At 37.6% G+C, this 27,071-nt stretch overlaps 1 protein-coding gene and 1 long non-coding RNA gene across 5 annotated transcripts in view; one reads left to right on the forward strand and one right to left on the reverse strand.

The window, feature by feature from the left end:
* Positions 1–10,834, reverse strand: part of LOC131755355 (uncharacterized) — a 72,915-nt gene extending 62,081 nt beyond the window's left edge. The window contains exon 1 of the long non-coding RNA XR_009335441.2: positions 10,607–10,834. This is a non-coding gene — a long non-coding RNA (uncharacterized lncRNA). The remainder of the gene's footprint in view (positions 1–10,606) is intronic.
* A 107-nt stretch (positions 10,835–10,941) lies between these two features.
* The window catches only part of ZNHIT6 (zinc finger HIT-type containing 6), a 64,194-nt gene continuing 48,064 nt past the window's right edge, over positions 10,942–27,071 (forward strand). For 2 of the 4 annotated variants that reach the window (XM_067043602.1, XM_067043590.1), the window contains exons 1-5: positions 10,961–11,793; positions 12,946–13,011; positions 13,099–13,205; positions 13,291–13,376; positions 21,344–21,447. In XM_067043602.1, the coding sequence (XP_066899703.1) occupies positions 11,126–11,793; positions 12,946–13,011; positions 13,099–13,205; positions 13,291–13,376; positions 21,344–21,447 (1,031 nt within the window). In that variant the 5' untranslated portion in view covers positions 10,961–11,125. Of the gene's footprint in view, positions 11,794–12,945; positions 13,012–13,098; positions 13,206–13,290; positions 13,377–21,343; positions 21,448–27,071 lie in introns of all 4 variants that reach the window. The other 2 variants (XM_059061544.2, XM_067043594.1) reach the window with 2 other exon arrangements.

The raw sequence follows: 27,071 nt of genomic DNA on the forward strand, positions 1-27,071 counted from the left end.
AATAAAGATGTAAAAAAAAATAATAAAAATTAAAATTTAAAAAAAGGAAAAAAGTGGGAGTACAAAAAAAAAAAAAGAAAAGACCATAAAAAAACACAAACACGTGGAGGCTAAACAATATGCTGCTAAAGAACCAGTGGAACACTGAAGATATCAAAGCAGAAATCAAAAAGTATGTACAGACAAATGAAAATGAAAATACAACGATCCAAAACCTATGGGACGCAGCAAAAGCAGCTCTAAGAGGAATGTTTATAGCAATACAATCTTACCTCAGGAAACAAGAGAAATCTCACGTAAACAACCTAATCTTACACCTAAAGGAACTAGAGAAAAAAAGAACAAAAATTCCAAAGTTAGTAGAAGGAAAGAAATCATAAAGGTCAGAGCAGAAATAAATGAAATAGAGATGAAGAAAACAATAGAAAAGATCAATGAAACTAAAAGCTGGTTCTTTGAAAAGATTAAAAAAATTCTTAAACCTTTAGCCAGACTCACCAAGGAAAAAAAGAGAGAGGTCTCAAATCATTAAAATTAGAAATGAAAAAGAGACGTTACAACAGGCAACACAGAAATACAGAGGATCATAAGAGACTACTACAAGCTACTATATGCCAATAAAATGGACAACCTAGAAGAAAAGGACAAATTCTTAGAAAGGTACAATCTCCCAAGACTAAAACCGCAAAAAATAGAAAACATGAACAGACCAATCACAAATACTGACATTGAAACTATGATTTGAAAACTTCCAACAAACAAAAGTCCAGGACCATATGGCTTCACAGGCGAATTCTATGAAACTTTTAGAGAAGAATTAACATATCCTCCTAAAAATATTCCAAAAATATTCCCAAAAATTGCAGAGAAAGGAATACTCCAAACTCATTCTATGAGGCCACCATCACCCTGATACCAACACCAGACAAAGATACCAATACACACACAAAATCACAGGCTAATATCACTGATGAACACAACACAAAAATCCTCAACAAAATACTGAAAAACTGAATCCAACAATACGTTAAAACAATCATACACCATGATCAAGTGGGATTTATCCCAGGCATTCAAGGATTTTTCAACACCTGCACATCAAACAGTATGACACACCACATCAACAAACTGAAGAATAAAAACCATATGATCATCTCAATAGATGCAAAAAAAGCTTTTAACAAAATTCAACACTGATTTATGATAAAAACTCTCCAGAAAGTGGGCACATAGGGAACATACCAACAACATAATAAGGCCATATATGACAAACCTACAGCTAACATACTCAATGGTGAAAAAATGAAAGCATTTCCTCTCAGATCAGGAGCAAGACAAGGATGCCACTCTTGCCACTTTTATTCAGCATGGTTTTGGAATTCCTAACCACGGCAATCAGAGAAGAAAAAGAAATAAAGGGAATCCAAACTGGAAAACAAGTAAAACTGTCACTGTTTGTAGATGACATGATACTACACATAGAAAATCCTAACAATGCCACCAGAAAACTACTAGAGCTAATCAATGAATTTGGTAAAGTTACAGGATAAAAAACTAATACACAGAAATCTGTTACATTTCTATAACTAACAACAAAAGATCAGAAAGAGAAATTAAGGAAACAATCCCTTATACCATCACATCAAAAAGAATAAAGGGGCTTCCCTGGTGGCGCAGTGGTTGAGAGTCTGCCTGCCGATGCAGGGGACGCAGGTTCATGCCCCGGTCCGGGAAGATCCCACGTGCCGCGGAGCAGCTGGGCCTGTGAGCCATGGCCGCTGAGACTGCACATCCGGAACCTGTGCTCCGCAACAGGGGAGGTCACAACAGTGAGAGGCCTGCGTACCGCAAAAAAAAAAAAAAAAGAGAATAAAGTACCTAGGAATAAACCTACCTAAGGAAGCAAAAGACCTGTACCCAGATACTGATGAAAGTAATCAAAGATTACACAAACAGATGGAAAGATATACCATGATCCTGGATTGGAAGAATTCATATTGTCAAAATGACTATACTACCCAAGGCAATCTCCAGATTCAATGCAATCCCTATCAAATTACCAATGGCATTTTTTGAAGATCTATAAGAAAATATCTTAAAATTTGTATGGAAACACAAAAGACCCCAAATAGCCAAAGCAATCTTGAGAAAGAAAAATGGAGCTGGAGGAATCAGGTTCCCTGACTTCAGAGTATACTATAAAGCTACAGTAATCAAGACAATATGGTACTGGCACAAAAACAGACTTATAGTTCAAAGGAACAGAATAGAAAGCCCAGAAATAAACCCATGCACCTATGGTCAATTAATCTACAACAAAGGAGGCAAGACTAAACAATGGAGAAAAGACAGTATCTTCAATAAGTGGTACTGAGAAAACTGGACAGCTACATGTAAAAGAAAGAAATTAGAACATTCTTTAACACCATACACAAAAATAAACTCAAAATGTATTAAAGACCTAAATGTAAGGCCAGATACTATATATCTCTTAGAGGAAAACATAGGCAGAACACTCTTTGACATAAATCGCAGAAATATCTTTTTGGATTTACTTCCTAGAGTAATGAAAATAAAAACAAAAATAAACCAATGGGACCTAATAAAACTTAAAAGCTTTTGCACAGCAATGGAAATCATAAACAGAACAAAAAGACAACCCATGGAATGCGAGAAAATATTTACAAATGAAGCAACTGACAAAAGATTAATCTCCAAAATATACAAATAGCTCATGCAGCTCAAAATAAAAAAACCAAAAAAACCCAATCAAAAAATGGGTGAAAGATCTAAATAGATATTTGCCCAAAGAAGACATACAGATGGCCAAAAAGTACATGAAAAGATGCTCAACATCACTAATTATTAGAGAAATGCAAATCAAAACTACTATGAGGTGTCACCTCACACCAGTCAGAATGGCCATCATCAAAAAGTCTACAAGCAATAAAAGCTGGACAGGGTGTGGAGAAAAGGGCACCCTCCTACACTGTTGGTGGAAATGTAAATTGGTAGAGCCACTACGGAGAACAGTATGGAGGTTCCTTAAAAAACTAAAAATAGGGCTTCCCTGGTGGCGCAGTGGTTGAGAATCCGCCTGCCGATGCAGGAGACACGGGTTCGTGCCCTGGTCCGGGAAGATCCCACATGCCGCGGAGCAACTAAGCCCGTGAGCCATGGCCGCTAGGCCTGCGCGTCCGGAGCCTGTGCTCCGCAACGGGAGAGGCCACAACAGTGAGAGGCCCGCATACCGCAAAAAAAAAAAAAAAAAAAAAAAAAAAAAAAAAACTAAAAATAGAGTTGCCATACGATCCAGCAATCCCACTTCTGGGCATATATCTGGAGAAATATCATGCTTTGAAAAAATATATGCACCCCAATATTCACTGCAACACTATTTACAATAGCCAAGACATTGAAGCAACCTGAGTGTCCATTGACAGAGGAATGTATAAAGAAGATGTGGTACATATATACAATGGGATATTACTCAGCCATAAAAAAGAATGAAATAATGCCATTTGCAGCAATATGGATGGACCTAGAGATTATGATACGAAGTGATGTAAGTCAGAGAAAGACAAATATCATATAATATCACTTATATGTAGAATCTTTTAAAAAAAGATACAAAATAACTTAATTACACAACAGAAGCAGACTCACAGACATAGAAAACAAACTTATGTTTACCAAAGGGGAAAGGTGGGGGGAGGGATAAATTAAGAGTTTGGGATTAACATACACACTACTATATATGAAATATATACTCAACAAGGACCTACTGTATAGCACAGGGAACTCTACTCAACATTCTGTAATAATGTATATGGGAAAAGAATCTGAAAAAGAGAATTATACATATATGTATAATTGAATCATTTTGCTGTACACCTAAAACTGACACAACATTGTAAATCAACTCTACTCCAATATAAAAAAATGTTAAAAAAATATCAAAAACAATATATGAAACAAGCTTTATCTTGATTCAAACTATTCCAGAAGATAAATCCAAGAAAAAAGTTGTAAAACCTATTTTTAAACAACAGCATCAAGAAAAATAAGTATATGTAATCCCTAATTGACTACTTAGAAGGGTAATATCATTTAGATATATGTATCTAAAAATAAAGTCTTACTATACTATGATCACATTTAATCCATGCATACCCTCCTGATAAGCCAAAAGAATGTCTCACTTTGTCCATTTCAGTAGAGAAAACTACTTTGAACTCTAGCAACCCATAGCATTCTAAGGACCTCCAAGAATTCCACAATGTTTTTTACCTTCTCCTGGCTCAAAACTTTATGCATAAATGATTATGTAAAAAATCCAGAACCAGAGGGAGAGAAAAAAAGAGAGAGAGAGAGAAAGGGACTCATTGAGAATGAGAAAAGAAAAACCATAACTCTAAGGCGCTAAAAAGCTTTGAATTTTAGGTGTAAGTTTCACATATTTCTTGGAAAAAGTCTCCCAATTCTGAATTCATTCAATTAAAACTGAGCAATTCAAAAAAAAACAAACAAACCTATGTACACTGTTGGTGGGAATATGAATTCACACATTGTGGAAAACAGTATGGAGGTTTCTCAAAAAACTAAAAATAGAACTACCATATGACCCAGCAATTCCACTCCTGGGTATATATCTGAAGAAAACAAAAACACTAATTTGAAAGGACACAGGCACTCCAATGTTCATAGCAGCATTATTTACAATTGCCAAGATATGGAAGCAACCTAAGGGTCCATCAACAGATGAATAGGTAAAGAGGAGGTGGTATGTCTTTACAATGGAATACTACTCGGCCATAAAAAAGAACGAAAGTTTGCCATTTGCAGTAACATGGATGAACCTGGAGGGCATTATGCTAAGTGAAATAAGACAGATGATGCATGATATCACTTATATGTGGAATCTATAAAATACAACAAACTAGTGAATATAACTGCTACTCAATGCAAGTCCATGTGCCCAACACACAGTGAAGCCAAAGAATATCAAAATGTTGGAGTCTGGAGCAGAGAAAGGTTTATTGCAGGGCCATGCAAGGAGACGGGTGGCTCAGGCCTTAAAAATCCCAAACTCCCCAAAAGCTTCTAGCAAAGCCTTTTATAGGAAAGGTGAGGGAGGGGCGTGGTTAGTTGTTGCAAACTTCTTGGTGTCAGATCCTTCGTTTTTGAGGTCAGGTCATAGGTCACGATGTTCCTGTAAACCTCCACCGAAACAAAGGTTATTCTCTGTTCTGACAAGGAAGGGCAAGGACCCAAGGTTCAACTTTTGACCTCCAAGGTCCAAGCCCTGTCTTAAGAGGAAGGGGTCCCTTCGCAGGCTGGTTACCCTGCCCAGGAGCCTTCGTCCAGTACCCAGTCTGGGTCCTCCCACCAGTGCCCAGACCCAGCTGAGGAGGCAGATCTCAGTTGGTGGCGCCCTCCCGGCCAAGTCCCAGACCCTGCCCAGCCATCACCAGTGAGGGAGCAAGTGCCCAGGACTCAACTGGCCCTCAGGCTCCTCAGGCCGCCCAAACGGGTGCCAGATTTCCCAGACTGTGACCCATGGACACAGCTGTCACCATTAGGTCGCAGAGGTGGGGATGGGGGAGAGGGTTGCTGCTGCTTCAAGGCCTAGGTCCGGCCAGTGGGTGGCTGTGGTGAGGGCTCTGGAGCCCTGCAGGACACAGCCCTCAGCCTGTCCCCGGCACCCCAGCTCACACGCCGGCCCAGGGCCAGGGGGCCTGGAGGGTGTCGGGGAGAAGGCCGAGATCCGCCTCTCACGGCACTCTCTGCCCCGAGGAACACTGCATGCAGACTGCTGGCAGAGTGCGACCTCTAACCACCAAGCGCTAACGGTCACATGCTAATAGCTGTGCACTCGCCCCGCCACTATTACGTAACACAAAAGAAGACTCACATATACAGAGAACAAGCCACTTGGGGGGGGGGGGGGGCAGGAGGGGCAATATAAGAGTTGAGGAGTGCGAGGTACAAACTATTTGCTGTAAGGCAGGCTCAAGGATGTATCGTACCAACACAGGGAATACAGCCAATACTGTGTAATAACTAAATGGAAAACAACCTTATAAAATTGTATTAAATTTTTTAAACTTAAAACGTAAAAGATAAGAAAAAATAGGCAAAAGATTTGAATAAACATTTCACTAATAAACATTTCACATACGAATGACCAGTAAGCACATGAAAAGATACTCAACATCATTACTAGTCATTAAGAAAATGCAAATTAAATTCACAATGAGATACCACTATATACCCATAATCAAAAAGACTGACCATACCAAATTTGGGCAAGAAATGTAGAGAAACTGGAACCCTAATACTTTGCCAGTGGGAATGTAAAATGGAATAGCTATTTTGGGAAACAGTTTGACTATTTCTTAAAAAATTAAACATAAACTTTCTACATGGCCCAGAAATTCCACTCCCAGGTACCTATCTACTCAAGGGAAATGAAAATATATGTATACACAAAGACTTATATGTGAATGTGGAAGCAGAATTATTCATAATACCAAACCTGGAAGCAATCCAAATGTCCATCAGCTAGTAAAGGAATGAACAAAATGTGGAATATCTATACAATGGAATATTATGTAGAAATAAAAAGGGAACAAACTACCAATACATGCTACAACATGGGTAAGCTTCAAAAGCTTTACACTAAATGAAAGAAGCCAAACTCAAAAGACCACATATTGTATGATTTCATATGACACTTCCAAGAAAGGCAAATCTATAGAGATAGAAAACAGATCAATGGTTGCCTGGGAACAGAGATTGACTGCAAATGGAAACAATGGAATTTGGGGCGAAGATGGAAATGTTCTAAAACTGGACTGTTGTGATGGTTGCACAACTCCATAAATTTAAAGTTACTGAATCGTAAGTTTATAATAGGTGTATCTTTTTAATAGGTGTATTTTTATGTGAATTATACCTCAAGGAAGCTGTTACAAATAACAGACAATAAAACTCTATGTATTTCACAGACTTGTTTATGTAAGGAACCATATCAAATGCATGAGAGTGAGGGGGAGGGTAATGAGAGTGGAGATGTACAAGTGATGAAAACATTAAAGAAAGGATTGTCGCACATGGTGAGAATGTGCCAAGAACTGGGGAATGTGATTATCTCAGCTTTGTCCTCCACAGTCTGAAAGAGAAAACAAGTAAGCTGTCATCAGTGAAGCTTTCAAAATTACTAGTAGAATGAGGAAAATAATACTTATAATTATAAAATGCTTTACTGTTTAAAAGCATTTTCTCATTTAATTCTCAAAACAGCTCTGTTAAATAGGTATAACTATCTCCATTTTACAGATGAAGAAACCAAATTAGACGTGGCGTGGTCACACAACTAGTGGCTACTAGTAGCTAGTAGCACGTAGCTTGGAGACTTAAACCCAGTACTTTTCCCATTGTCATCAAAGAACACTGCCCAGATCAAACTGGTCTTCCCTGACAACTCCACAATCATGTTTACACTAAGAGATCCTACCTCCCTTACTTGCTTATCCAATTAGACTCTTCCCCAGACATTTGGAATTGGACAATAGTGAGTCTCCATGACTACACACACTGAGGATATATAAACCGGGGGGTTGTGGAGTGGCTGTTATTTTTTAACAAGGTACATGGAAAAGAGAGACAACTGGCCTTCAAAGAAAGAAGAACGAAGTGATTCAGTGACAAAAGGCCCTGTGGCCACCAAGGCAAGCACGCATTCACACTGTGGTAGCCATGGAGAGGTGCCACCCAGATGCCCCTTCAAAGAACTTGATACGCAGCCACAAGAAGTGCAGTCATCAGCCTCCAGCTGTCAGCTCCAGCTGCAGAGAAGCCTACTGCCCAAGATCACACCCTTTCTGGGGCAGCCTGCATCAGGTGACTGAGTGGAGTCAGATATAAAGCATGGAGCAGTTCTGCGTGATGCAGGACACTCGAAAGAAAACGCTTTCTCCAGAGCTACCCAGCAAGTTGGCCAAGGATTTGTCAGACCTTCATCACATCTTGAATTCTCCCTTTGACCAATCCTGCTTCCTCCTTCTTCCTTTCACAGGCATTGAACCCTAATAACTCCTATCAGCATCTGTTTCCCAGTAACCCAACATGCAACCCATCACAACACATGCCCACAAGATAAAATTCAGGCTTCCAGGCTTTCTGGTTCCTGCCTCTTTGTGGGCCCAGCTGCACTTCCACTTTCCAGCCTTTACTTTAACCAGGCTCAGGTGCGAACAAAGGCTTTGACCAGATCATTAATTTTCTGTTAGAGTACTGCCACTAATAGCCACGTAATCTTGAGCAAATCATTTTATTTCTCTGGGTCTTCACCTTCTTACCTGTTCATTAAGTGGTCAGGAAAGGCCCTCCTAAATCTTTACCCTATAGTCAACCAGACAGCTGATTACACACTGCCTGCTGAGCCACCAAAATGGTTTTAACCGTCCATAATATACACTCTCTCATGGTATTTCAGTCTTAGCTTAGATGCTTTCCTAGAAAGTATCCCCAGCTTTCTAGCTGTTAAATTGAACTCAACTATGATTTCGGCAAAGGGCCAGCTCCCAAAGTGAGTAGGAGAGCTGCACCATGGACGCCTGGTGCAGGGCTGGGAGACAGAGATGATAGAGGATAGCATGAAGGTTCAATCCTACACTGCAGGAACTGGGCTTGTCCCTCTATTCCATTGAGGTAGAAAAAGGGAGGGAAAGGGGTTTGAGGAACTGGATAGGAATTCAATGATAGCCCCACAAATAACTTCATCCCCTCGTCCCTGCCATGTCTGTCCCTGCAGGCAATACCCTTGCTCTATACTCCAACAACCCAAAGTTCTCTCCGGCAGGACCACTCAAGTTCCCCTTTTCCATCAAAACTGCCATTTAACATCACCACAACCTCTGATACCTCCATCAAAACTACAGTCCTAAAGTGTTGATTGTTTAACTTAGTTAAGTAACTAGCTGTGATACTCTCAAGAATCCTTACTGGTTTAACGATATTCCCTCCAGTGACTGTGGAAAAAAAAAAACACAGATTACAAGAACAAATGTAGGAAAATGACAAATATCCAAAATACTCCAAAGCGTTTTTGCTTCTGTTGTCTGATTTGTAGTTTCACAACTCTCTCTGTGATCTTAAATGGACATCCGTTAGTCTCATGAGAATAAACACTTCCTCTTGTTCTCATCACCCAAATGTTGTCTTAAGCAAGGCCACATGGATTCTCTAAGTCATTTAGCCCCTATTCCTAGTATAAACATGTAACCTGGCCTGCAAATCTGAGACAGGCTGGGACCTGGGACCCTTTGCTGCAGTGCTTGCACCTGGACAAAGAGTAACAGAATACGAAGAAACTATAAGGGACTAAAAATAACTGTGTGCATGTGCAGGTGGGGCAAATTAAAAACAACAAGATACAAAAAGACCAAAAACCCAACAGCCATTTCTCAGGAGTCTGCAGCAAAAGCAGGGTACTGCACTTGCACCCTGCACACAGCACCACCAAGAAGATAGGCAGAGCACCTAAGCCACCCCTTAGGTGGACCCCTAGACCCACCCCTATCCTCACCGCATGTAAAGGAACCATCTCCCTCCTACCCACCCCCAACCCCAAGAGCCAACAAAGGCACCTGTTACTTGTTTTCCCTCCCTTGTGCTGCTGCACTAGTCCCAATAAAGTCTTGCCTGATTTTCTTATCTGGCTTCTTATCAATTTCTATTGATTAAGGGGTCCAAGAACCCTGGTCAGTAACAGGGTTACCAGTCAGGCTCTTTTTGACTCCATGGGTAGCTGGCACCTCTAAGTATATTGACAAAACACTGTCCATATGACTCCTTTGGAAGCCTCTTCCTCATAACCCATAAGAAAATTTTATGAAACTTTCCCAACTTACTTCAATGCTCTTTCCAGTGCTACAGTATCAGTGGAGCCCCAACTAAGGTTTCAAAATTTCCTCATTCTGTTCATCCATTCAGAATTCCCATTCCCTGATGAACATGTGAATGAGTGGTAACAGTTAAATGACCTGCAAACCATAACAGGATTTGAGGGATTGGAACAAAGCAGCCCACAGCTAAAAATCCATTTCTTTGAAGTCTCCTTGTGCAGAGAGAAAAATATGAATCTCACAGACGTTATGTAAAGATTAGGTGAAAATGCCTAATGCCCAGTATGTGATATTAATTTTCAAAAGTAACTGAAACAGTCTTTAAATATGTGAGATATATATATATATATATAAAATCTTTGTTGTATCTCTGCATTTACTTGGTTCTTTAACATATATATATATATAATCTTTGTTGTATCTCTGCATTTATTTGGTTCTTTAACATATATATATATATATATATTCTCTCTCCTAGAGAGAATCCTGTAAGATGCTGTAAATAGGGAACTGGCTGATGCCGGCTGTTACTGACAAAGAAGTGAAATAATTAAAGTTAATGCCCTCTTTCCTACCTGAAACCTATCAGGATTCCCAGTAATAATAGCGACCATATGTTGAGTTTCATCACTGCTAGCTTATTTCCATGCATGATTACACTTAATCATCAAAATAAACCAAAAGATTTGTAATACCATCGTCTCTGGAGTACTGCTGAAGAAACTGAAGCGTGGAGAGGCGTAATATCAGGTGTTTCTTCCATTTTCATGCAAGTTCTGAACAGATTAGGGTGGTCTTCCAACTACAAAGCTGTGAGGGTCCCGCTAATCGCCCTGGCGCGGAGACCCTCGGCTCTCTTTAAGCGGAAGAGTGGGGCCATGTGCATAGGGCGCGGGCTCCCCAAGGGAAAGGTTTGGTGAAACCCCGCCCCGAAGGCGGGATGACAGCAGGCGTAGCCTCGCGCGGATGCCGTAGGATCTGTGCAGGACTGCAGCAGAGCCGTAAAGAGCTCCACGAGTCGTGAAGCGGCAATGCGCGGAAGCGTTGCTTTACGACTGCTTGGATAGACGCGCCGGGTCGGCGTTTTCCGCTTGCTACTTCTCTAATCCACACGTGGTCCGCTGACTGTGTTCTGGCCAGAAATTCATTCCTATTGGCGTGGACCAGCCATATTGAAGGACAGAGTGGCAACGGAGGTCAAGGATCTTGAGCTGATGGATTTTACTGCTGAAAATGAAGAGACGTCGGGACCAGGTCTGCAGAGTGGAGCTGAAGGGGCGCGGCTAAGTCTCGAGTCAGTTGGAGAGAGAGTCAGGGGCACAGTAGGGACCGAGGAAGCCGGCGGTGGAGAGGCGGGGAATGGACTGACCGGAATGGGGAGGACAGGGGAAGGGGGAGAAGGAAATGGACCAAGGGCAGAGGAGATGCGAGTGGACCTAGCAGTTGTGAAGCAAGAAGTAATGGACTGGTCAGAAATGGAAGAAGGTATGCGGAATGACCAGTGGGTAAAGCAGGAGGTGGAGGATGGGCCTGAGGTGAAAGAGGAAAAACCAGGCACGTTGGAGGTGAAGCAGGAGACGGATAGTAGTTTGATGGTAAAAGAAGAGACGGTGGAAGAACCAGAGCTAAAGGAAGAGAAAGTGAAGGTGAAGGAAGAAGTGATGGACTGGCTAGAAGTGAAGAAAGAGAAGAAAGATAGCTTGGAGATTAAAGGGGAGATGTTTCTTGATCAGAACGTAAAAAAAGAGGAAATAATGGATGAAGTGTGTGTAAAAGAAGAGAAGTATTTCCCTAAAGAAGAAGTGATGGATGGTACGGAGGTGAAAGAAGAGCCTCAGATAAATCCCCCAGTGGGCTCCAAGCGGAAACTGGCCATGTCAAGGTAGGGCAAGGAGAATTCCATTGGGGGAATAAAGCTATGGAATCCTCTGTTGTTTAGATTGAAAGAAATTACACTACCAGAAGGGTGTGGAATAATGATAAATAAGTGCCAGTTTGGGTCCCTGGAGCCTGAATGATGGGGGCGGGGGGCGATTGGGAAGGGAGGGTTTTGTCTGATGAGAATAAATTCAGTGAAAATATGTGAGGTTGGTACTAGTGTCCAGTGGCTAAGTTAGGAAGTGAAAATTCTTGGGGCCAGAAAGCCCCTGGACCAGAATCTGGCTTGACTTAATATGCTCTTGGCTCAGTATTCTTTTGAGAGAGGATAGGTGTAAGGAAAAGTCTAATAAAACCAACAAGGACAAAGTGGAGTAAGTTAAAATTAGACAAAATACACTCGAACTCACCCAACTGTCTAGTTTTTCTATGGGTACTATGAATATTTATTGCTTTTGATTTAATTTCCTTATAGTGTGATAATGAGGCAGCATAGGAAATAAGAGTAGTCAGTTTCTTGGGATTATCACTGTCTCGAACACAGTGAATAAAACAAAAGTAGCTGTAGTTTGATTGTCAGTATCCCAAGATCCTGAAAGAACAGTTGAAGACAGATGATGGATAATAGCATTTCTAGATTATTTTGATGCCTATTCTAGGTTGGGTGAGGAGTTGAGAAAGAAAGATGCAACTGCTACTCTCTAAATTTGCCTGGGTCTTATATCTTTTTCTGGTGTGTCTGCCTTTGAGATAAATAAACATAGCTCATGGATTGGACTTCTGGGTATGTGCACACACACAATTGTTAACAATGTCAAGAGTTACAAGTTAAAATATCAAATGATCTCATTCTCAGATTATAGTAGAAAAGGAAGTAAAAGTGAGATGATTTTTTTAAATTTAATACGTGTTTTCTTGAATTACATATCATTAACAACATTGTAAAAGTAGTTGTCGTTTCCTAGAGGAGAATTTTCTAACGATGTTTGACAGCTATCAAGTATATAATAAGAGTTACTTGCATCTACTTTATTCACTATGATTACATGTCTGTAAATTGATTGTGATGAGTAATTGACTCAGCATTAAAAGTTTATAAATAAACATGTAAAATTAATATTTGATAATTTATCAAGTTTCATGTGGTCTTTTGTAGATGTGAAACTTGTGGTACAGAAGAAGCAAAGTACAGATGTCCACGTTGTATGCGCTATTCCTGCAGGTATATATGTCATTTCCTACCCTGTTATCTCTGCCTGTACCCTTTTTACCTCAAAGTGTAAAAGTACCTCCTCATTTGTCTCTTCAGTTTGCCCTGTGTAAAGAAACACAAAGCAGAACTGACATGTAATGGAATTCGAGATAAAACTGCATATGTTTCAATGCAACAGTTTACTGAAATGAATCTCCTAAGTGGTAAGCCATCTTCTGCATAGCCAATTGATGCTTCCTGGCCATTGGCATATATCATTTGTTTATTTTTCTATTTCAAAATTTGTAGATTATCGATTTTTGGAAGATGTGGCAAGAACAGCAGACCATATTTCTAGAGATGTTTTCTTGAAAAGACCAATAAGCAATAAACATGTAAGTATTTCTTCTACTCCCTTCCATTTAGAATTTCTTCTAACGAATTAGATTCTTTTTTTTTTTCACTCAACAAATATATTAAGTTACTAGGGATACAGCAGTGACCAAAACAAGGTCCTTCTCCTCATGGAGCTTGTATTGTAGCAGGAGAGACAGGAGATGAGTAGAGGGACAAATATAATTTCAGGTAATGTTAAGTGCATGTGGAAGATAGGACACAGGAGATTAAAGAAGATGAAAATGGTGTTTGTTTGCTGGGGGAGGGGGTTATAAGGATACTATTTTCCATACAGTAGTCAGGAGAGGCTTCTCTGAGAGATGACATTTAAGCAGCAGTCTGAATGATGAGAAAGAGGCAGTGATGTGAAGGTTTGGAGAAAGACTTTCCAGGTAGAGACAAAAGCAAAAGTAAAGAGTAAGTCAGGGATGAGGTTAGGGTGTTTGAGGAATGAAGACGGGCAAGGTGACAGAAGCGTAGTTGAGTGAGGATCATGTTGAATGTGAGGTTAAAGAAACTAGTGAGGGCTCTTAATGTATTCGAAGTAAAAATGGAAGCCATGGGTGGATATTGAGCCTGTTTGCTTTTTGAAAGATCACTCTTGCTGCTGTCTGGAAAGTGGACTTGAGTAGGCAAGAGTGGAAGATTGGAAGCTGGGAGACCAGTTATAAGGCTGTTGTTGTGGTTCTAGTCAGAGAGGATGCTATTAGAATTATTGGGAAGTGATTAGATTTGAATTTTGAAGGAAGAGCTAACAGGACTTGTTGTTTTAATATACTTAATTTTCATACTTTCATTCCTTTTACATTCCTTATGCACTATAAAAAATTAAAAGCTTACATATTTCAAGTATTTTGCAACTGCTATTGTTCTAAAATTTCTTTAATAATATTAAATCACATCATGGAATTATGTTCATTTTTCAGTACCGTTTGGTATTGGAATTGCAGAATTTTAGTACCTTTTAAACAGTTTATTTTATTGGTGTTATTGGTACAGACATGACATTACCCACATCTGAAAGAAAAATTACCATGCACCAAGTCTTTCTTTCCCTCAAACTTAGACATAGTTAAATTCTACTTAAAAGATAAATTACTTCTTAAAATTTTTTGTGTGAAATATGGCATGCATATAAAAAAGCATAAAATAGAAATACACCTTTTTTTTTTTTGGCTACATTGGGTCTTCGTTGCTGCATGTGAGCTTTCTCTGGTTGCAGTGAGCAGGGGCTAATCTTCATTGCGGTGCATGGGCTTCTCATTGTGGTGGCATCTCTTGTTGTGGAGCACAGCTCTAGGCGCATGGGCTTCGGTAGTTGTGGTGCACAGGCTCAGTAGTTGTGGTGCATGGGCTCTAGAGACCAGGCTCAGTAGTTATGGCGCACGGGCTTAGTTGCTCCACGGCCTGTGGGATCTTCCCAGACCAGGGCTCGAACCTGTGTCCCCTGCATTGGCGAGTGGTTTCTTAACCACTGCACCATGAGGGAGGTCCAGAAGTACACCATTTAATGAATAATTATGCAGTAAACATCCATGTAACTACTGCCTAGGTCTAAAATTAGAACATTACCAGCTTCTCAAAAGTTCCTGCCACCAGCTAATGCCCTTTCCTGAACCATTCTTATTTCTGGATTTTCTGTAATAAATGGACTCTGGGTTTTCTAAATTTTAGAAACAGTGAACAGAACACTTCTGTTTAGGAAGTGTGGTTTGCTCATACATATGTTTTTCTGGGGTTTATACCTAGAAGCTGAATTGCTTTGTTGTGGCGTATGCATATCTTCAATTTGACTATATGTTACCAAAACATTTTCCAAAGTGGTGATACCAGTTTATACTCACAGTAGTGTTTAAGTGTACCTATTGTCGCATCCTCTCCAGTACTTGACTTGGTCAGTGTTTCTGAGTTTTTGTCAATTTGATGTCTGTGTTATTATATTATGATTTTTAATTTGTAGTTGTCTGATTCTTAAGGAGATTGAACACCTTTCAAATATTTTATTAGCCAATTGGATATTCTTTGTGGTATGCCTGTTAAGTCTTCTGTTCATCTTTTCATTGGTCAGTTATTTTTTCTTACTGGTTTGTAGTAATTCTTTGTATTTTTAGATGCTAGTTGTTAGTTGATTGTATGTGTTACAAATTCCTTCTTTCATTCTGTGGCTTGGCTTTTCATGCTCTTTAGTGTTTTATGGTAAACAGATGTTCCTAATTTTCATGTAGTAAAAATTGTTGTATGTTTCCTTTATAGTTAATTGTTGTATGAGTTTATAAAGAAATCCTTCCCTACCTTGTTATGAAGCTATTCTCCTGTAACTATTTTCTAAAAGCCTTACAGTGCTGCATCTCCCATTTATGTCTGTAAACATGGAATTGATTTTTGTCTAGCATGTCAAGTGGAGGTCCTATGTAATTTTCCACATAGATAATCTACTTTTTCTAGCATCATTTATTGAAAAAATTCATCCTTTCCCTACTCCTTTGCAGGACCATCTTTGTCATATATCAAGCATCCATATATGCTTGGGTCAGTTTCTGGCCTGTCTGTTCATTCTGGTGGTCCTCTTATCTATCCACACCAAAGCTCAATACTCTAAACTATTGTAGTCTTTTACTGAAACTTGCTGAAAGAGTAAGTCCTCCCACTTCATTCATTTTTTAGAATATAGCCATTTTTCTAGAATATATTCTAGAGTATTTTCTAAAATATGTCTGTGGCTCTTTGTAATTTTATACAAATATGAAAAATCAGCCTATTGATTCTGCAGTCCTACCTTCCCCACCTGGGAATTTTGATTGGGGTTGCATTTATTTTGTAGAGTTACTTGAGTGATTGGATTTTACAGCATTGAATGTTTAAATCCTTGACTGTTGTATCTCTGCATTTATTTGGTTCTTTAACATCCCTATAATTTTCTCAGTGAAGGTCTTGCATATTTTTTACTAGATTTATTCTTGGGCACTTTATTTTTTCATACTATTTTAAGTAGTGTTTTCTTTTTAATGTTTTATTATCTCTTTGTTGGTATTTAGGAATGAGATATTTTTTGTCTATTTTATAGTAGTAACCATATTAAAATCTGTCCCAATACCATATCTATAGATTCTTTGAGATTTTCTCTATAAACAGTTCATCACAATTTGTTTCTATTTTTCTGTCCTTGTTCTTTTATCTCTTTTTCTTGCCTTATTGGTATAGCTAGGACTTCCAATAATGTCAAATAGTGCTGGTGATAGTAGATATTTATGTTATAAGTCGAAATCCATCCCTAGGTTTGATGATTTGCTGAAAGGATTCACAGGATGCAACATACAGTTGTACTCATGGCTAAAATTTATTACAGTGAAAGGATACAGAGCAAAATTAGCAAAAGGATAAAGTATATGGGGCAAAGTCTGTAGGAATCCAGCCATAAGCTTCCCAAAGTCCTCTTCTATTGGAGTCACATCGTACGCAGTTAATTCCTCAGGCAATGGGTTGTGATAATTAATGTTTGAAGTTATTGTCTACCAGGGAAACTCACTGCCCAAGGTTTTTATTGGGGGCTGATCGCAGAAGCACCCTTGCCCTAGCACTTGCCAAATTCCATACTCCCAGAAGGGAAGCAGATAAAACCACATTTTTGTACAATTTCAGCACAGTGAACCACTCTTATCATTATAGGAAAAGTTTTATGTCAGTGTAGGGTCCATTTACCAGTCAGTCAAATTCCCAGACACCAGCCAAGAGCCAACCATGCCAACAGAACTTTCTAAGGATAACAGTCTCGGGCCTGGTATATTAACGGTTCTGTAAATCTTTGTTTCATAACTCCTGATCATAGAGGGAAAAGTTTCAAGATTTCATCATGATGTTTGCTTTTAAATTTTTTGTAGATACAGTTTGATATTTAGATTAAAGAAGTTCTGTTCCTAGTTTGCTAACAGATGTTAACATGAATGGTGGTTATATTTTATCAAATGCTTTTTCTGTATTTGATTATTTATTCTTTTAATATATAATATTCTACTGAGAATAATAATCTTTTAATCAATTTTCTATTGTAAGTTAAACTTGCATGGTATATTATTATCATACCCTGCTTTTTATACTTTGCAGAATTCAGTTGTATTATGTATATGTACACATTATCCATTCATTCATTTTTGCATTTCTGTCCATGAATGAAATGACTTCTGATTTTCCTTTTTGGTATTCTTAGGTTTCTATATCATTGTGATTTTAGTTTCATAAGATTATTTGGGAATGCTCCCATTTTGGTCCTGGATACATTAACTAACATTGGGATTATTCCTTCCATGGGAGTTTGGTAAAATTTATTAATGGGCTTCTGAAGTTTGTTCTTTACTGTTTATTGGACTATTTAGGTTTTCTCTGTCTTCTTGAGTCATTGTTAGTAGACTACATTTTTCTAAGAATTTTTCCATTTTACCTAAATTTTCAAATGCATTGGCAAAAAGTTCTTCGTATTTTCCTTTTATGTGTCTGTAGAAGTTGTATTATCATTTGTGATAATCCTTATTTGTGTCCTCTTTTTTTCTAGATCACTTGCTACTGTGAATTCCTTTTCTATTTTGTTAACGTGTCCTCTTGACTTGCTATATCCTTTTATATTTTTAGCTTAATTGCATTGTGGTCAGAGAACATATTTTTTCAGAGTTCATGCTTTTAAAATACATTAAGACTTGTGTTTATGGCCCAACATGTGGTCAGATTTTGTAATGTTCTCTGCTTGGGAAAGAAAAATTATTCTGCATTTGCTAAATCTAGTATTCTAAGTATATTCCTTTTAGGTCAGATTTGTTAGTTTTGTTGTTCAAATTATTTATAGTGCTACTGGGTTTTTTTTGTTTTTTGTCTGTTTTTTCTATCAGTTACTGAGAGACGTGTGTTAACATTTCCCAATAGATAAAGTCAAAAGGATTTGTATGTTTCTCCTTATGGTTCAGTTAGCTTTGCTTCATATGCTTTAAGGCTAAATTATTAGATGCATACTTCAGGAAATTCTTTGTGTATTTAACCTTTGGCATTATGATGTGACCCTTTTTGTCTCAAGCTTTTTGTGTACTTTATCTGGTATTGAACTATTTCAGTCCTTTGGTTGGTATTTGCATGGTGTATTTTGTCCCTTACTTTTACTTTAGGCCTTTTTGTATCTTTATGTTCTGGATGTACCTTTTCAAAGTACCATATAATTGGGTTCCAGTTTTTCTCCATTCTGACAATCTGGAACTTTTAACTGAATCATCAAATTCATTTACTTTTTAATAAAATTACCTATATATTTGACTTTAAAAGTGTCACCTTACTTGTGCTATTTGTCCACTTGCTTTGTTTTGTTTTGTTCTTTTTCTTCTTGTCTTTTGAACTAATTGAGTAATTTCTTATCATTTGAATTTTTCTTCTATCAGTTTAGAACTTATACATCCTTTTTCTGTCCTTTCATTGGTTAGGCTAGACATTGCGTGCATACTTCGTTTGTCAGTATCTAAAGTTAATCAGTACCTTAAGCCTGTATTTAAACAATGCAGTGACCTTAGAACAGGAGTTGGCAAACTTCTACTGTAAAGAGTCAGATAGTAAACCTTTTTTTCAAACCTTATGGTTTCTGTCACAACTACTCAACTCTGCCACTGTAGCAAAAAAGCAGCCATGAATAATACATAAACATGCACAGGGCTGTATTCCAATAAAATTTATTTATAAAAATAGGCAGCAGGCAGGATTTGGCTCTAGTTTGCCAGCAGTTACCTTAGAACACTTAAATTCCATTTAACACTCTACTGACTTTTCGTATTGTTTTCAGGTATTTAAAATTGTCTTTTTTGTTTCAGTCTCCATACAGTAATTACTGTTTTATACAGTCAGTGTTTGTTTTGGTTTATCTTCATGTTTCCCACTTTCTTTGCTCTTTATTTTTTCTGCCATCTTCTTAGACTTTCTGTCTGAGAGATCACTTTCTACCTCAAGTAGATCTTTTAGAATGTCCGTTAGAGAGAGTTTGCTGGTTGTCAACTCTTAGATTACTCTATCGGCATTTAAATCACTCTTAAATGATTTTTGTCTATAGAATTCTGGATTCAGAATTACTCTTCCATTGTCTGTGGCTTCCATTTTTATTGTTGTAAAGTCATCTGTCATTTTTAACTGCCTTTGAAATCTTTTTTCTCTGGATGCATTCTTTTTATTGTCGGTCTTTTGCATTTTTACTATACTGTGAAAATGCACATTTCTTTTTACTTATCTTACTTGGGAATTATTAGATTTATTGAATCAGTGGAGTGTCTTTCATCAGTTCTGGGAAATTATCAGCTTATTTCTATTAAAATATTACCTGTGCTTTATTCATTCTCTCTTCTTCTAAAACTGCCATTAAATGTGGCTTAGGCCTTCTCCCTATATCATACCTACCCCTTAACCTCTCCTGATTTTATCATCTTTTTTATCTCTAATGCAAAATTTTAGTTTGGCTTATTTAAAAATCTTTTGAGTCACTTTTTTTTTTTTTTTTTTTTTTTTTTTTTTTTTTTTTTTTTTTTCAGTACGCGGGCCTCTCACTGTTGTGGCCTCTCCCGTTGCGGAGCACAGGCTCCGGACGCTCAGGCTCAGCGGCCATGGCTCACGGGCCCAGCTGCTCCGCGGCATGTGGGATCTTCCCGGACCGGGGCACGAACCCGTGTCCCCTGCATCGGCAGGCGGATTCTCAACCACTGCGCCACCAGGGAAGCCCTTGAGTCACTTTTTATAGTTTCTCATCACTGCACATATTTTCAAACTTTCTTTTATTCCTTTAAATTTTGCAGAGCAGTACTGTAATCTGTGTATGGTTTTTTTAGTGCCTGAATATATAGGGAGCTCTCTCAGCTACATATTTTTTCTCTTTTGGTTCCAGTACACTGAGCCTTGTTTTCTTATATTGTTTATACTTTTTAATTTTTTGTTGAGTACTGCTTTTTTTTTTTCTTTAAATATTATTTGTGGGAATTTTTTGAAGGTTAGAAGAAACAGGCCTTCCTTTATTCTACCAGGTACCTAAGAACATTGCAGATCTGGACTATCTTTTTTTTTTTTTTTTGCGGTACGCGGGCCTCTCACTGTTGTGGCCTTTCCCGTTGCAGAGCATAGGCTCCAGATGTGCAGGCTCAGCAGCCATGGCTCACGGGCCTAGCCGCTCCGCGGCATGTGGGATCTTCCCAGACCGGGGCACGAACCCATGTCCCCTGCATTGGCAGGAGGACTCTCAACCACTGCACCACCAGGGAAGCCCACAGATCTGGACTATCTTAAACCAAGTTGAAGGTTTAAGATTGTGTTAACTACACAGCAAGGCAAATCATTTCATGGGCTAGCATGGGCTCAACCAACCTACATGATCCATGGAGTAGCACATGTCAGAGCTAGAATTCTCATATCCCATTTTGTACATCCTACATCAGTGGCTACTTTAAGTTAAGCCTTGTACTAGGCAGTGCCATAGTTCCTCCCTGAATGAAGCTACCTGACTAGTAATAGAAGCAGGCATATATATATATATATATATATATATATATATATATATATATATATATATGGCTAACTATGGTATGAAACCATCAGTAAAAAATGAAAGAACTGTATAGGTAATCCCTGTGATTGCTAAAACCTGTATTTTTTTTAATCCCCATAAAGTTCTTCTTTTGGCTTATAGAGTATATGGTTAAAATCACAGGCTCTGGAATTAGACAGACCTGGATTTGAATGTAGACTTTACATCTCAGAAATAGCTGAAATAGCAGAAATGGGAGTAATAATAGTATCTGCCTCATAGTATTGTGAGGATTAAATGAGACATTGCTGTTTAGTGTAGTTTGTGAAACATAAGTACTCAATAAATCTTAATTATTGTGTTTTGAACATTGTTTTACGTGCTTTTGGAATTTAAGGCATTTTAATATTAATTTGCCTATTTGTTTTTGGTTGTTAGATGTACTTTATGAAAAATCGTGCTCGAAAGCAAGCTATTAACTTAAAACTTCTACCCAATGGATTCACCAAAAGGAAAGAAAATTCAACATTTTTTGATAAGAAGTAAGTGTCTGACTTCTTTCTTAGTATATCAGATGTTCTGATTTGATTAGGAACATCTTTTAAGGTTTGGTTTACTACAGAACATTGCTACTCAAAGTGTGGTCTGTGAGGTGTTTGGTATTGTTACAGGACAAGATGACTGCACAAACTGGAAATAAACACTTAGGAACTTACACTAATTTTATGTCATATGACTTTAATAACACTTTGGGTTTGCTCTGTGTGTGTGTGTCTCTGTGTCTGTGTGTGTGTGTGTGTGTGTGTGTGTGTGTGTGTGTGTGTGTGTGTGTGTGTGTTGTGAGAGATGGAGAGAGAGAGAGAAGAGAGTGTGTGTACATGTCTATCCTCTCTGAGACCTAAGATACCATGAAAGTATTTCAGAAGCTTCAAGCACAAAGCAATAAGTCAAAGCAGAATTCCTGCATATTTTTAACCAGAGCAGCTTGGCTTTTATAATCCTTTTACTTTGGGATTCCAAATAGGATTTCATTTGAGAGCCAGTGATGAAGAAGAAAGGGAACTTGGAAAACATTTAGTCTGTAGTGAATCTGTGAATACAGATAATACATTAGAGATGAGTTTCCTGCTCTCTGAAAGTGCTGGGTCAAAAAGGCCCCAGTAGTACAGAGAAGAACAGGATCCCAAAGTATTGTAAATAGCCCACTAAATTATTGGATAATACCTTTCAAAAGTCAATATTCTGGATTTAGAGTCAAAAAACCTGAGTGAGTCCTCCCCACTTCAGGCTCTTAGTAACTGTGAGGCCTTGAGCAAATTACTTCTTTTCTCCGGGCTCCATCTGCATAATGGTGGGGGTTGTACTAGCTAAACTGTAAGGTTCCCTCACAATTTTACTACATAAATTGAAGAGACAGAATGATCAGAATTATTCTAATAAACCTTCCATCTTTTCAGAAGATATCATATTATTAGAGAATGGCGTTATTCACTTATTTTATATGTTTCAAGACAAATATTTGTAAAGGTGGTTTTCCCTTTTTTCAGTTGGTTTCCAAGAGTAAAGTAATACTTTGCATTTATCAAATATGAGATGATTCTTTTGTGTATTTTGAAACTGACATATTTAGAAATAGACATAATTTGTTTGAAATTTAAGATAACTGGTTTGTGCCTTCTGAAATATAAAATGTATTCCTGTTTTATGAAAGAAACCATTCAGAATGGTTTTACTGCTACTAATATAGCCTCAAATTTTTAATTTTGGGGTCTTTAGACACATGTATGTATGTGGGAAGTTTTTTCCAAGAATACTACATTCGGTGTATTTTCTGGGTTTAGAACACAAATTTATACTCTTATCTTGGAACACCTCAGATCTCTGAAATGGCAAATTGGACTCTTCTTGCATTATGCCTTTTACTCATTAATTTACAGTGATTTGGGCTTGATTTTCTTATATTTTTAGTGTCTTCCCATGAGGAGATTAGCAACATAGTACACAGTAGACTTTAGAGTTAATTTCTTAGCTGCTTTCACATTTGTAAAATGGAGCTAATGATAGCTGCTGTGTAGATGTGACCTTAGTGTATTAATTTACCTAGACACTAAATGAAGTATAGGAAGGAATCAGCATATAGTAGCAATTGTAAAAGTAATACATCCTCATCATAAAAAAATTTAAAGGAAAAATAGCACCTTTAATTCCACTATGCAGAGACAACCACTGATAATATTTTATGTTTTCTTCTAATCATGTGTCCTTTTTTCAATTAATAAAGTAAAACATAATATTAAATACTTATATAAAAGTATAAAAAGTTACATGACTCCTCAAGTTGAACATTATTCATCTATGTGAATAAAGACACACACTGTTTTTTCTACAGCTAGCTTTTTTCTATTTAACAATATATTATGGACATCTTACTTGTTAATGCAAATCTGCCCCGCTTTGTTTAAGTAGTGTATTTCAACTATGACTACTATATCCTAATTTATTTAATTATTCCCATATTCATAAACATTTTTAGCTAATTTCTAGATTTTAATTATTATACATAATGCTGTTATAAACATCCTTGAATAAATTGTTTTGTGTGCTTATGTGACTTTTTCTGTATGATCAATTCCTAGAAAGTGGAATTACTGGATCAGAGACACATGCATTTATACTTTTGAAGGAAACTCCATATTGTCCTCCCCAAAAAAGTACCACTTTGTACCTTGCACAAAAATGTATGAGTGCCTATTTTAGTTATACTGCACTTTAATTGAATATTATTAAACTTTTTTGCATATCTGATTAGAGGTTGAACAGTTGAATTTTTTCATTTAATGTGCCTGCTTATATCTCATCTTGATCTGTTACATGCATTGTAAATGTTTTCACCAGGCTTTTCACCCTTAATTTTGTCTTCCAGTCATTTTTGATGCATTTTAAAGAGTTGTAAAAGAAATTCTATAAAACATAGAGATAGTAAAATGGAGTGGTTAAGTGTACAAACTGGAGCTAGGCTGCCTGGGTTCAGATTTCTAACCAGCTGCTTCCTAGCCATGTGATATTAAGCTAAGCCACCTAACTTCTTTGTGCTTCAGTTTCCTCATCTATAAAGTAGGACTAGTAATAATAAACTAGGGATAAGCCAGTTTTCATTTCTATTTGTAGTAAATGAGAATACCTGTTTAACCATCTCACTAGCACTGAGTTGTCTCTTTTTTAAAAATTTGTGTTGCTATTTTGGAAGGTGGAAATGGTATTTTGTTTGATTTTATTTAATTGCTACTTAGATATGGAATATTTGGCCACATGTTTCAGAATAATACCTTAAAATTCAAGGGTGAAGTTTGACTTAATCCAATCTGTGGTAGTAAGATGATCTTTCATTCTTATAACTATTTTGGTGAAATAAATAATTCAAAATAATTTGGTGAAATAAATAATTGAAATCTATGGAACAGAATTTTTCTATTTGTTCTTTGTTAAGTTGCCCATTATTATTTCTAAATGGAAAATGCCACGAACTGAATTTAAAATGTCTGTGTTTGGATGCTTGATGAATAGTAAAGCATTAAGGTGAATTCCCAGTTAGTTGATAGCCATACTTAGAATATTCTGCTTAGTTGGTTGATAGTCAGCTTGGGAATCTCTTTAGTGTGTTCCTATATTTTGTTCATTCTTGTTCAGCATTTTCATCAGTGATTTAGATCATGATTTCTTACCTTGGCACTGTGGTGTTTTGAGCCACAGAGTTCTTTGTCGTGAGTGGCTGGCGTGTGTATTATAGGATATTTAGCAGCATCCCTGGCTTCTACTGACTAGATTTTGGTAACACACACACACACACACACCCTGGGATGGGGGCAGTGGGGAGAGGCAGAATTTTAGAGCCACTGATTTAGATGGATATGGAAGACATACTTATTGAACTTGATGTTTGGCAAGATCAGGATTGCAGAAAATTTTGATTGCTAAAAGGTGATATATAAGTAGCAAGGTAAATATATATGGTCCCGTACTTTACTCTTAGGGGGTAAAAGTGAAGAAAGGCATTTAGAAGTACCTTTTTTGTGATATCTGTGTTTTCTCAGACATTCATATGAAAATGATAAAAATTTTAGATGATCGTAGTGTTATTTGCTGGAAGGAGGGAAGAAGAGGATGCTGCATCTTATCAAAGAATTATTTTTACCTCCCACAGCTCCAGTATTGTGTTTTAGAGAATTGTTTTCAATGCTTTTTTAAACTTTCAAAAGTGGTTAAGGTTTTGACTGAGATAAACCTGAATTTGAATATTGCCTCTACATATGGTTCACGTTAGGTGACCTCAGGCAAAAATGAATTTACTGGGTTGTTGAGGGGAGTAAATGAAATAATACTTAAAGTAAATACCTGGCACTTAGTAGATAATGTGCAATGATAATAAATGATCTGTATTCTCTTACTGGAAATCTTTGGGGATATGTTATGTTTACTATATTATATTTATGCCTCGTAGGTCTGAGGCAGCATTATATAATCAAACAATACTATTTCTGCAGTGAAACCTACAAATGTTTATATTTTAATGGGAAAATAATGACTGTAAATGAGCTCAGTCAGGTTTCTCCTGCTGGAGGAGTTATGAAAATTTTTCAGTTTCAGAGATTCAGGGTTTGGACTTGTTCATATGTCATCTTGGTCCTGTACTAAGATTATTATAATTACTCCCTAGGTATTAAATTGTTCCTTTGTTTGTTTAAGCATCTTGAGCTACAGTATACACAAAAACTCAAACTGAAGTTCTTTAAAATTAAATGTTCCACAATGTTCATTGCAGCACTATTTACAGTAGCCGGGACATGGAAGCAACCTAGTTGTCCATCGACAGATGAATGGATAAAGAAGATGTGGCACATATATGCAATGGAATATTACTCAGCCATAAAACGAAATTGAGTTATTTGTAGTGAGGTGGATGGACCTAGAGTCTGTCATACAGAGTAAAGTTAAGTCGGAAAGAGAAAAACAAATACCGTATGCTAACACATATATGGAATCTAAAAAAAAAGAAAGAAAAAATGGTTCTGATAAACGTAGAGGCAGGACAGGAATCAAGACGCAGATGTAGAGAATGGACTTGAGGACATGGGGAAGGGGAAGGGGAAGCTGGAACGAAGTGAGAGAGTAGCACTGACATATATACACTACTAAATGTAAAGTAGATAGCTAGTGGGAAGCAGCTGCATTGCACGGGGAGATCAGCTCAGTGCTTTGTGACCACCTAGAGGGGTGGGATAGGGAGGGTGGGAGGGAGACACCAGAGCGAGGGGATATGGGGATATATTTATACATATAGCTGATTCACTTTGTTATACAGCAGAAACTAACACAACATTGTAAAGCAATTATACTCCAATAAAGATGTTAGAAAAAAATTAAATGTTCCAGTGGTAACTTTTGAGCATTCTGAGTGAAGAATTCTTTGTGGTGTTTTTGTAACTTTTCTGTAAAGTTTGAAATTACTTGAAAATAAAATGTTTTTTTAAGACAATTAAATAGCCCCATATGAAGTGTGACTAAAGCACATTCTGCTTGAATCACCTCTGTAGGACTAACAGCAGGTTATGTGGTAGCAAATGTATTAGGTACCTTAGAATCATAGGTTCATTTTAAGCCAGGTATCCTTTTTTTTTTTTAAACATCTTTATTGGAGTACAACTGCTTTACAATGGTATGTTAGTTTCTGCTTTACAACAAAGTGAATCAGTTATACTTATACATATGTTCCCATATCTCTTTCCTCTTGTGTCTCGCTCCCTCCCACCCTCCTTATCCCACTCCTCTAGGTGGTCACAAACCACCTAGCTGATCTCCCTGTGCTATGCGGCTGCTTCCCACTAGCTATCTATGTTACATTTGGTAGTGTATACATGTCCATGCCACTCTCTCATTTCGTCACGGCTTACCCTTGCCCCTCCCCATAGCCTCAAGTCCATTCTCTAGTAGGCCTGTGTTTTATTCCCATCCTACCCCTAGTCTCTTCATGACATTTTTTTTCTTAGATTCCATATATATGTGTTAGCATATGGTATTTGTTTTTCTCCTTCTGACTTACTTCACTCTGTATGACAGACTCCAGGTCTATCCACCTCATTACAGATAACTCACTTTCATTTCTTTTTAT

The sequence above is a fragment of the Kogia breviceps genome, chromosome 1, assembly GCF_026419965.1.
Source record: "Kogia breviceps isolate mKogBre1 chromosome 1, mKogBre1 haplotype 1, whole genome shotgun sequence".
Classification (NCBI taxonomy): domain Eukaryota; kingdom Metazoa; phylum Chordata; class Mammalia; order Artiodactyla; family Physeteridae; genus Kogia; species Kogia breviceps.